The following is a 13,099-nucleotide window of genomic DNA, read 5'->3' on the forward strand; positions in this document are numbered from 1 at the left end:
TCCCTGTGAGAGAGATAACTGAAGTGAACTAAAGTGAACTTATAACGGCTACCGCTAGGCCACACATTGCTTAACTTAAAGGGCTATTGTGTTATCTCACCTACTACAATCAACTTATGAAGCAGGCCACAGTAACACCGGCCCTGTGACGAGTGAGATAACAGTTCGCGCCTTAAACTTAACACTTAACACTCGCCACCTTAAAAGTAACTCTAAAAATTACGAACAGGCAGCTCCTTTGAACCTTAGCTCACGTGAGTCTAACCCTACCTAATGTCACTGTCCATGAATTTATCTAATCTATTTTTGAATGTGACAATTGTATTGGCACTCACCACGTGGCTGCTCAGCCTATTCCACTCATCCACCACTCTGTTAGTAAACCAATTTTTGCCTATGTCCCTGTTAAATCTGAATTTATCCAGTTTAAACCCATTACTACGTATCCTACCTGGTTCTCTTACCAACAAAACCTTATGAATATCCCCCTTATTAAAGCCCTTCATCCATTTATAAATCTCAATCGTGTTTCCACGCACCCTTCGCCTTTCTAGAGAATGCAAGTTTAACTGTTTGAGTATTTCCTCGTATGGTAAGTTTCTTAACCCCTGAATCATTTTAGTCATCCTCCTATGCACCGATTCTAACATTTTGATATCCATTCTATAGAAAGGTGACTAGAACTGAACCGCATAATCAAGATGAGGTCTAACTAATGCTAAATATAATTTGAGGAAGACTTCGGCGCTTATGTTGCTTACGCTCCTTGAAATAAATCCCAGCACCCTGTTTGCTCGATTTCTAGCTTGAATGCATTGTGCCCTTGAACGGAGATCACAGCTCACTAGGACCCCTAAATCCCTCTCGCACCCAGACCTGCTTATGAGAGTGTCATTTAAGCAATAGTTATGTGACGGGTTGTTCCTACCTACACTCAGAATACTGCACTTCCCTACATTGAACTCCATCTGCTATTTATCCGCCCAGTCATATAATCTGTTTAGTTCATCCTGGAGAATACTGGCGTCCCGATCCAACTCAATTACTCTACCGATCTTGGTATCATCTGCAAACTTACTGACATCACTACTAATTTCTGAATCTAAGTCACTGATATAAATAATAAACAAAAGTGGACCTAATTAATAAAGTATTTCGTCGCTCACTTTTAATAAATAGTCATAGTTTTATTAATAGTCACAGTTTATTCTTCGACCTACTTGTGCACCGGTGAGAGTTCATTAATTCCAAGTTAATCAGATAATATATCATATATAATTCCCAGTGATACCTTAAATAATAGTTGTAGGTATCCGCATTCACAACAGCACTGAGTAGCAGGCCATTAGCTGTACTACTCTATGACTATTTAGGTTTAAAAACTTCCAAGCCCACTTGATTATCTAGTAGGACAAATGTTAGACAACATAAACAAAACATGTCAGTGTTGACCTTACTGAAGAATTGCAGGTGGAATGTAAAGCAATAAGAACTTTTCATTCATGTTTGCTAATGCATACTAAACAAACAATTAAAAAACACTACGTAATGTTTTATGGATGCACGTGTTATAACGATAAGTGTAGACATCCAGTTATGATGTAGTTTACTTACACTGGGTCCATTTTTGATTTCAAGGCTGAATTTTTCGGGAAACCAAGACTCAGTACGTAGCTAACAATCGCCTCCCTCGTCAACCACAACGGACAGGACAGTGTCTGAAATAGTTGCAAATACGAAAACAAATGTATGATAATCAAATATATTGCCAACAGTCATGTTAAAATGATTTCGATCAAATTTATCTCCCACATAACTTGTATGATTTAATGCAACACAGATACATACAGACAAACACTTTCATACGCCTCATGGTTGAATAAATGTTACCGGTAGTCGCTTGCGCTCTTCAGGTGACAAGTGCCGCCCACCACCTATGTCTTTATGTGGTGCACTAAGCTGGTTTCGTCAGGCTACAAAATTATTCAACGGCCATATTTTGGGTAAGAATTTGTGATAAATGTTATGTCATTGAACCATTTTATTGCTGATACGTTTATATTAAGATTACTGGAAACAAGCCAAGTCATTGCAAGTGTACTGTCGACTTTTGTTTTGATAAGCAAAAAAGGCACTACAAGGATACAGACAAGGATATGAGGAGACTACATAAGGCCAGACGGCGCACACAAGGTAGCTCCTGAAGATGGGTGGCTCACCAATTTCCCTTCCTGCCCAATAATGCATCTTGTTTTCGTTTAAAGGTTGAAATACTGTTTGTCTCAACTATATACCTATTCAGTTTGTTCCACTCAGACATCACTTTGTTCGTGAACCGGTTTTTGCCTATTTCTTTTCTGAACTTGGATATATCCCATTTATATCAGTTACTGCGTTACCAGTTACTACTCCAGAAGGACGCGGGTTCGAGTCCTGCCTGCCGCTACAGCTGGGATTTTTCAGTCACTGCCGAATGTCGTAAGACTACCCACATGCTGTTATGAAGACCTCCTATCATCCAGAATTCTAGATTTTCTCTTTAAAAAGAGGCTCAAATATGAGTTCCGAGGTTCAGCATGAGCCAACCAAGATGGCGTCTCTATAACCACTTGCCTGCGCCATAATGGGATGAGGCCGACCATCAAGCCCCCACCAGGAAAACCTACCGGCGCCATAGGCTTGTGACAAGAAAAGAAACTCCAGCCTTGGAGTACCTATGCCATTAATATATTTCCTAGAGACGTCAGACGGTGAGGTATACATAGGAAGAACAGACATCTGACGACCTGGCGGACTATAGCGAGGGTGTCTGTCTACCACCGGTACTACTAACAATCTACGCGTGGAAGAACAGGATAAAATAGATTAAGGCTCCTCCCCATCCACCTCTCCATCCGGCAACGTGCCGGCAGAAAAGGGAAGAGAACACCTTGTGCCTTTTAGGAAGAAAGAGACATGGAAATTTTACAGGAAAGATATAAGTAAGAACAAATTAGTACCCTGGACTTACGCTACTGCTGATTTAAACTGATGAAAAATTGTTAATACATTAAGTCTTTAGGTTGGAGCCATACTGCTTTGAGTCTGAAACATTCGGAAATGGTCAGTAAAATCGTATATCCCTGAAGTACTTATCTAATGAAGATTTAAAACTATTCATACTGTGAGGGCTGAACTAACACACACACACACACACACACACACACACACACACACACACACACATTGGTATTTACACTCGGGGATTATTATATGGTTCGTGCTTTTATAGATTGTTCTCTGCTCAGCCGGCAGTGTGGCGTTACTGCTTCGTTAACCCTGCCTTGCTTCATTTAACGTCCCGAGGCTTCCTGCGATGGCGATACCGTCTCGTTCGGGCTTCACTGCCTGGCGTCACTGATTCTACGTGGCGTCGAGGCGAGTCTCTGTTGGCTGGTTACCAGGAAGGAGCTGACCCCTGAGCTGTCCAGGACCTCTGAGCGTCCGACGCCTCCCTCTCAACTAGTGGAGCCTTGCAGCCAAGCGGGCGCGGTATGCATTGAGCCTCCGTCCTACCTACCCGGTCTGACACAGCCTGTCCGTCTCGCTGGCTCACCCGTCTACCGTCACGTCATCGCCATCGGGTATTCATGCAGCTGCCATTCTGATGAGCCCGTCTCCCTCCATCAAGTGAGGTCTACAAGGTAGCTGTTCATCTCTGCTGGTTCAACCGTCTACACTAACGACGTGTTTCCCGGGAACTGCAAGCAGCTGCCTAACTTCCGAAAGGCCGTTAGCTCTTCACCCGAAGAACCTCTCACTACTGCCGGGTCGGGCTGCCGCGTCACCTGTGTCCTGTCCCAGTCTAGTGGATGTTACGGAAGGTGTATTGGACTTAAGTTAACATGCTTACACTTACACTTTTTGCTTGTTTTGTTCATATTTCCTTAGAAACCTGGTGAAGGTATAATCATCCTTGGACTCGACTGAAGTTGTTGCCGACGTTCTCCTTTCTTTAATCAGTCTACAACCATCTGATCCTTCTGACCTTGACATTGTGGCGACCGCGCCAGGATTATACCTCGCTGATTTCTAAGGATATATGTTCCAGGTCTCTGCTGACCCCTTAAGTCGCCGTGTGCGCGCACTCACTGGCCTGGTCCCGAAATGAGTATTTGTAGCACCACGCTACCGCCGTATAGTTGTTATTCCCACCGGCACTTGTTTCAGACGCTAGCTTGTTTGCTGCACTGGTGATTTGCTATATATGTGCAGACATTCTGTCTTGCACTGTGTTTGGATCTTTGTGGGCTCGTGCTGTCCCGGGAGTGTGCCCTTCCGGTTGTTTTCTATTGTGGCTTTGATTGCCTGTATGTTTGATTTAATCTTTCCAGTCTCTTGTCAGGATGTCCAGCTTCGAACAGCTTAAAGCTCTGGCCCTGGATCTGAAATCGGCCGCTATATGGTGGAGCAACAAACCGTGGAAAGGCAAAAATGTGCCTTAGAAAGGGAAGAAAGGAAGAGGCAAGAGGAGGTTGAAGAACGGAAGAGGCAAGAGGAGGTTGAAGAACGGAAGAGGCAAGAGGACATTGAAGAACGGAAGAGGCAAGAGGACATTGAAGAACGGAAGAGGCAAGAGGACATTGAAGAACGGAAGAGGCAAGAGGACATTGAAGAACGGAAGAGGCAAGAGGACATTGAAGAACGGAAGAGGCAAGCAGAGTTTGAAGAACGGAAGAGGAAAGAAGAAAGGGGGTTTGAAGAAAGGAAGAGGAAAGAGGAGCTTGAGACAAAGGAAGAAGAGCGAAAGTTCGAGTTAGCGAAGCTTCAGGCAGAGAAGGAACTTAAACTGGCTCGGATCTCCGCTTCGAGTAAGTCTGCTCCTCCTTGTTCTGAATGTGAGTGTGTTGACAGACTCGTTTACCGGCTTATAAGGATGGAAATGACTTCGCTTCCTATCTTGCCAGGTTTGAGAGGATAGCTGAGCTTTTAAAAGTTGATAAGAATGCTTGTGCTGATAGATTAGGAGCCCTATTGTCTGGTAAAGCTGCTAGAATTTATACTTCACTTTCTCCTGAGATTGTTGCTGACTATAATCTTCTGAAGATGTCCCTGCTCAAGAGCTTTTACCAGACTCCCTACGGCTTTAGTGGACTTCAGGTCGAGTAAGATTCAGCCAGGAGAAACCTATACGAACAGTTCAGCATTCAACTTGGCCGCTCCTTTGAACAGTGGAGGCTTGTAATATTGACCTCACTTACGCTTCTCTCAAGGATTTTATGGTGCTAGATCAATTTCTTTCCTTCCTTTTCCCAGACCTTCGCACCTTTATAAAGGAACGAGGAGTGCGTACGCTGGCGGCCGCCGTACAGTTAGCTGACGACTGGTCCTCGGCGCGCCACTCGTATCCCAAGTCTTCTCAGTCGTCATCTGCCAGCAAGAAGTCGCACAAGAAAGATCAAGCTTCCTCCGACTCCGGCTCTCATGCTGCCAAATGTCCTGCTTCTACCGTGAAGTGCCATCAATATGGGGGGATAGGCCATATCCGCCCCAGGTGCCCTAAGAACCCTCGCGCCTTCAAGGACGAGCCGTCCTCCTCAATTAAGGTAGGATTTTGTTGGGAGGACACGAAAGTATTCAACTACTGTGTTGCGGGGACCATTAACGGAGCCTGGACTTCTACCATTATCCGTGACACCGGTTGTTCCAGTCTCATCGTCTCTGAGGAGGCCTTACCAGATGTGAACACTACTGACTGTCGGGAGGAACTGTCTATGACTACTTAGGTCGGCCCGACACCTTCCCCATCGTTCGGTGCTACTTGAAGTGTCCCTTTTATGAAGGCTGGGCTGGTGCCATCCGTGCACCGATCAAGTTTGCAACAGCTTTGATTGGTGACATTCTCGGGGCCCGGAAGCCTGATGACCCTGCTTGTACATCTGATTCAAATATGCCTGCCTCTATCTCTGTTTCCCAGGAACAAGATGCTAGTTCTCCACCTCGTACTACGCCTGTTACGCAAGATTCTTCTACCTCGCTTCAGGACATCGCCCCTCCTTCCGAGTCGGAACTAGCATGTGTTATTCAGACTCGTGGTGCTTCGGTGCGTGTGAAACGCCTGCATCCGCTTGTCCTCCAAAACCTGCAACCACTCAAGGTAACACCCGCCGACTTTACTCGTTTGCAGGAGACTTGCCCCTCCCTCGGCGCTGTACACGCCAAGGCTACTGCCGGACTGCCTGACGTAGCCCTGGAAAGGAGCGTCCTACAAGTTCTCCCGGACGAATGGACAGACAGAGGATGTACTTTTTCGATTTCCCGTGGAATGATTATTGCTTCCAGGAGCGAGACCCCTCTGTGTGTGCTCAGCGCATCACATAGGTGATTGTCTCTGGAATAGAGGCATACATTCCACGTACTTTCTTTACTCCTCACGCTAAAAAAGACTTGGTTTAATCACGCTTGTTCTCGTGCTGTCAAAGACAGAGAGGCAGCTCACAAAGGTACCAGAGCCTTCGAACTAATGCTAACCAAGAACTATACATTTCTGCCCGGAATCGTGCCAGATTTATTCTCCGACTAACCAAAAACTCTTTCATCAATAGAAAATGCCAAAACCTTGCTTTCTCTAACTCTTCCCGTGACTTCTGGTATCTAGCCAAAAACATCTCCAACTTCACTTCTTCATCTTTCCCTCCACTCCTCAGTCCTGACGGCAACTCTGCCGTCTCATCTATATCTAAGGCTGAACTCTTCTCTCATACTTTTTCTAAAAACTCCACTCTGGACAATTCTGGGCATATTCCTCCTACTCATCCCCCTTCTGACTCTATTATGCCTGTTATAAAGATTCTTCAAAATGATGTTTTCTATGCCCTCTCTGGCCTCAATCCTCAGAAGGCTTATGGACCTGATGGTGTGCCTCCTATTGTCCTCAAAAACTGTGCCTCCGTGCTCTCACCCTGCCTGGTCAAACTCTTTCGCCTCTGCCTGTCAACATCTACCTTTCCTTCCTGCTGGAAGTATGCCTTCATACAGCCTGTGCCTAAGAAGGGTGACCGTTCCAATCCCTCAAACTATCGTCATATAGCTTTACTTTCTGGTCTATCTAAAGCTTTTGAATCAATCCATAACCGGAAGATTCAAAAGCACCTTTCCATTTCTGACCTTCTATCTGATCGCCAGTATGGGTTCCGCAAGGGGCGTTCTACTGGTGATCTCCTTGCCTTCCTAACTGACTCTTGGTCATCCTCTCTTAGTCGTTTCGGTGAAACCTTTGCTATTGCGCTGGATATATCAAAAGCTTTTGATAGGGTCTGGCACAAATCTTTGCTTTCCAAACTACCCTCCTACGGTTTCCTGCTCCTTCCTGGTAACCAACCGACGTAGACTCGCCTGGACGCCACGTGGAATCAGTGACGCCATGCAGTGAAGCGCGACGCCTGCTTAAACTTCACGCACGAAATAGAACAGAACAAGAAAATCCCTTTCCTCGACGTCATGGTGCACGGAGAGGACACATCCTATTCAACAGAAGTGTACGTGGAAGCTACTAATCTCGGATTCTGTCTGAACGGCATAAGCGAATGCCCCGAAATATATCGGCGCAGCGTAACAAGAGCATTGGTCAAGAGGGCCCTCACGCACACCTTCACATAGGCAGCCGCGAACACCGAGCTTAAGAGAGTTTCCCGGCTCCTCGTCAACAACGGTTACCCGCAGCAAGAAATCGACGACGCGATTAGATGACGACTGGACACCTTCATGAGTCATGAACCACAAGACCAAGACACACCGACCATCACCCTATACTACAAGAACACCATGTCGTCAGAATACAAAGAAGACGAGAAGGTCCTTAGAACATCATCCACAACAACGTAAAACCTACCAACCCCGACACCAAGCTCGAGCTCTTCATCTACAACAGATCAAGAAAATCCGCCAAACTGATCATGCAGAACAGCTGTTTACCTTCGACAAGTCCACTACAAGAGGTGAACGTCGTGTATCAGCACACATGTACTTTTTGTGACTGTAGTCGCCTACACTGCGTGCAGGTACATCGGCGTCGCCACGACTTTATCGAAGCGAATCACAGCTCACCTTACCGACAGGGCAACAAGAAGACACTAGCCCCCACCTCTTCCCCTTAGCTAGCTGTATTGCCGTCGGGGGCGGTCTTGTTTATAGGGACTTAGGGTTCTTTCAAACTACAAGCAGAGCAGGGCAGAGAAGAGCAGAGCGGAGCGGCGTGCACAAGAAGCATTCGCTATGGAGGATTTCGTGTGTGCGTTCCTATTGCTTAACAGCAAAAAACAGAAACGGAAACACTGGGTCCATCCCATTGACGCAAGGAGAGATCTGTATGGAGAATACCACCATCTCTTCAACGAACTGAGGAGAGAAGAATCGCGATTCTTAGCGTATTTACGGATGAAACAGGCAAATTTCGATATTCTTCACTCCCTTATAGAAATAAAAATTTCGAAAAGGTTAAGACAAGTTTTTATTTAGCAATAATTCATAAGAACATAAGAACGTAAGGAGTTTGCAAGAGGCCGGTCGGCCTATACAAGGCAGCTCATGTACACGCAACCTCACCTTACCTCACCATCCATGGCTTTATCTAACCTCTTCTTGAATGTATTTACGGTATTGGTACCCACAACATGGTTCCCAAGCCTGTTTCATTCGTCCACCAATCTATTGGTGAACCAATTCTTGCCTATGTCTTTGTTAAATCTGAATTTGTCTAACTTAAAACCATTGCTACGCGTTCTACCTGGCTCTTTTACTATCAAAATCTTATTGACATCCCCTTTATTAAAGCCCTTCATCCATTTATAGACTTCGATCAAGTCTCCTCGCAACCTTCGCCTTTCTAGAGAGTATAGATTTAACTGCTTCAGCTTGTCTTCATAAGGCAAGTTCCTCCCCCCCTGAATCATATTTGTCATCCTCCTCTGTACAGATTCTAACATCTTGATATCCATTGTATAGTAGGGGGACCAGAACTAAACTGCATAATCGAAATGAGGTCTAACTAGTGCTAAGTAAAGTTTGAGGATGACTTCAGCGCTCCTATTGCTTACGCTCCTTGAGATGAAACTAAGTACTCTGTTTGCCCGATCTTTAGCCTGAATGTATTGAGCCCTAGGACGGAGGTCAGCGCTCACTAGGACTCGTAAGTATCTCTCACGCCCAGACCTGCAGTTTAAACAAAATTAACGTCTTTACATAACGTGTTTTAGCTCTTTTTACAGTATTACAGCTTTTCGTAGGCCAGTTGGAAAGGAAGAGCGTCTTGTAGTTACTTTAAGGTGAGTTCGAGTAAAATAATTACCTTCAGAAATTACTGCTGGTCACATTTCACAAAGGGGTTAAATTTTGCTAATTTGACATGTTCATTTTTGGACAATTCTCATTTGTTAGGAATATATACTGAAGAGCATTGTGTTGGATATGTTGGGTCAGAATATTGGTTAGGTGGCACAAGAGTTTGGTATGTTTGCTGGACGTCAGATGCTCCCTGGACACAACTACATACTTTCTATTTGTTTCAATAATGCCTTCGAAGTAATTTGCTTCAATTCCAGCTTAGTTTGTATGAGAAGTCTTCTGTCTTCAATTTGCTTCAGATCATTGGCCAGATCTATAGCAAACACTTCCAGTGGGTCTTTTGTTTCTTCCATTAATTTCTGCCTTGAAATTGCAACGGTTTCTTTCAACAGATTGAGCTTCTCTTGCTCAATGCTGTCCGAACATGCTGTGCTGTACCTTTTCCGCTTGACTGCGAAGCTGAACTTGTCGATGCCTCGCTTGGACACCTGCTTCCAACTGAGGATATTCCAGATGCCTAGCTGTAGTGCTTGCTCCACCACATCTTCCTCATTATTTTCCTCTATTAGATCGTTTGTGTCATCGAAGCTCTTGTCACCGTTGTCTCGTCCGCTGCACTATGTATCCCCCGGGTGACAATGTAATTTTACGTCCAATGAATTCATCTTTCATGAGGAGAAGCTTTGTAAAATAGGGCCATGTTATCTGAGAGGACTTGTTAAAGGCCGGGGCACCATATTTCGTTTTCGGCAGGGAATTCACGTGCTTTCTCATGTCATGTTTCAGGGTTTTCAGCGCTTTTTGACCTCGTTGACTGAAAAAAAAGATTAACTATTTACTTATATATTATGTTATATATTTAATGTAATATTATATGGTCAAAAGTCAAAAAACGTCAACAATTAGAAAACTTTTGAGTCGAAAATTAACTTTCCAAAATAATGAGTGAAAGGAGAATACTTTCTTACGGTATTATTCTTCCCAATGCGTAAATACCTAAGTCTTTTTCGCTACTAAATTTTTTTTTTCACTTCCACTTTTTTGGCGACGGGAGCATCATTCAGATCATTGGCGTTTTCTTTTCGTCTTGGAATATCTACCGCAGCTGGCATTGTCAAGGCTACTTGCTTTGCTATTTAGGAATTACATACAACGTATCGGCCAATGCCGACAAGGCAATCCCTTCATGATACAGCAAAGGAGTTCCTTGATAGATGGAACTTCCCAAACACCATTTGTTATATTGACGGTAAACATATTCGCCTTCAATGCCCAGACAACAGTGGCTCCATTTATTTTAACTACAAATAATTATTCTCAATCGTGCCACGGGGTGTTGCTGGTCCAGATCTCAAGTTCATTTTTGTGGATGTCAGAGAGTACGGGAAAGAGAGCGACGGAGGAATTTTCGCAAGATCAAAAAAAGCATCTTTTGGCAATGAGTTTAACATCCCATCAACTGCCAAAACTACCTCAGACTTGCCAGCAGAACTGCCCCTCTTCCTACTTGGAGACACAGCGTATCCGCAACGAAAAGACTTCATCACCCCCTATATCACCGGCATGTACTATGAAAAACGAGTGTTCAAATACTGACATTCGCGTTGCCGCCGTTGAGTTGAAAGTGCATTCGGAATTCTGGCCGGAAAGAGGCGTGTGCTGCGCACGGCTATAGAAGTCAACGTTGACAATGCTACTACTATCGCACTGGCTGCAATCGTTCTCCATAACTTTTTCTTGTCAGTGGAACAAGTAGATCCAAATGATTACGAAGATTGGCGTGATGATCATCCTGCCAAACAGCAAACCCTGTATCGAGGAAGACCATCGGCCTATCCCTCATGGATCCGTGACCAGCTCAAAAATTATGTTAATGGTGTCGGTGCGGTTCCATGGCAAGCTGATAGGGTTGGATAAAGTGTATATAGTAAGTGACAATGTAATTGGCGATGGGTTTTCGTAAGTTTTAAACATTTACACATAAGTAAAAAAAAAAAAAAAAAAAACATTGTAAAACCGCAATTGTAATTCGCAATGATTTTTTGAGATGTGCAAATGCTTACTATCTATAAGTTGCGAAAAACCGCCGTAAATAGGGAACTTTCCAATCCCCGTTAAAACCCCTGACGTATGTTACTAACATCAGTAGTCGAACATCTTTGATTTTTTTTTTGTATGTGTGTAGTAGGCTACGCGGCTTTAACTATTTTCTTGTTTCCCCATGTATTATTTTTTTTTTATCATATCATTATTATTATTAGCTATCTATTATTATTGATGTTAAGTAAAACAAATAACGATTATTTAAAGATAAAAATAACGATAATAAAACTCATTATAATCAAAACTATTATTCTCCACTTCTAATTAAATTAAATGTAATCCACTTCCGAAATAATAGGCTACCTAATAAATTATACAGTAGACTAATCTTGGCGCGAGGCTTTTAAATCTTTTAATTTATTCTAAAATTATATGTGTTGTAAGTGTTACATATTATGCAAATAAAAAAAAATATTTCATGTCCTGCTAGCTTAGTATTTCACTTGCAAACACTACTTATGGATGTCATTTACTTTAGTTTCTACTTACCGGTGACTGATAATATATCTGCCTATTCACGCAAGAGGGTGTCGCGGACATCTCGTTTTTGGATGTCTGGGTGACCTTTTTGCCACAGAGCAGGTCGGGCAGGCAACAGCCCGATAAACTCCTCGGTGTTTATCTGGAAGGATGATGAAAAATTTAACGATTTACAAAGGAACATGGAATTTCGTTGTTAAAGCCAAGTCCCATGGCTGTGTGGGTCACTGATGATTGTGTATACTCAGTGTATAGGATCAGAATATCACCAAATTAGCTTTTCTCAACATACGGCTATTATATATCGTTAAATTGTACCTCAACTATGCACAATCTGGTCAGTGTTTTTGTAATTTTGGCTTCAGCAACAAAAACTCACCTTTGAAGATAGCTTCTTGGCCATGTTGATTGAAGGGTGGAGCCGTGGAGGACCGCTAGCTGCGAGCAGCAACAAATAAGGCCAAATTTCCCGAGCGTGCCGCTCCTCTCCGCTCTGCGCTGCTCCGCTTGCGGTGTAAACAACTGAGCGCCTGTACATTCAAAACTATTTAAAAATTAATGCCGCTACTAACCGCTCTGCTCTGCTCTGCTTGTAGTGGGAACGAACCCTTAGGTTGGTGCTGCTGCTTGCTTCTCCGACATGGGGAAGACCAAAAAGCATCGCCGTGATGCAGCTCGCGACCCTGCTCCTAAACGCACCCGCTCCACCTCGTCCTTATCTGCTAGCTCCTCGGGTGAGGAGGAGGACCCGTCTCCTGATCGTCTCGACGATCCTCCTGCCGCTCGGGCTGTTAAGTCAGCCCGTGTCCTCAAGCGAATGGAGGGGAATGACTCTTGACTCGGGGTCAGTGTCTACCTCCGACTCCAAGGTGATCGTGGACGGCACTGATGAGGAATCTGTTGCCCAGTCTCCCGAACCTGATATGCAGCTGCCTCCTGTCGACCTGGGGGATGATAGCGGCTGGCAAGTACAAGCCTCCAAAAAGCACCGTCGCTCCAACTCCGCTTCCTCTAACAACGCTGCTACTTTACCACCCCTCTCGCCCCCTCAGCACCCCTCTCAGTCCGATTCCTTACCCAAACTGTTGATTCCGGCGACGCTCGGCTTCGAGACGACTCTCGACCTCGCCGAGATGCTGGAAAAACAGCTTCAGCAGCGTCTCTCCCTCAAGTTTCTGGAGTCAAGTGCGTGCTT

General features: G+C 44.4%; 1 protein-coding gene across 1 annotated transcript in view; it reads right to left on the reverse strand.

Moving 5' to 3' along the window:
- LOC126992487 (glutamate receptor ionotropic, kainate glr-3-like) overlaps window positions 1-13,099 on the reverse strand; it is an 83,850-nt gene that overhangs the window by 25,832 nt on the left and 44,919 nt on the right. The window contains exon 7 of the mRNA XM_050851244.1: window positions 1,615-1,718. Coding sequence (XP_050707201.1) covers window positions 1,615-1,718 — 104 coding nt within the window. The remainder of the gene's footprint in view (window positions 1-1,614; window positions 1,719-13,099) is intronic.

Source organism: Eriocheir sinensis, unplaced genomic scaffold, assembly GCF_024679095.1.
Source record: "Eriocheir sinensis breed Jianghai 21 unplaced genomic scaffold, ASM2467909v1 Scaffold474, whole genome shotgun sequence".
Lineage (NCBI taxonomy): Eukaryota > Metazoa > Arthropoda > Malacostraca > Decapoda > Varunidae > Eriocheir > Eriocheir sinensis.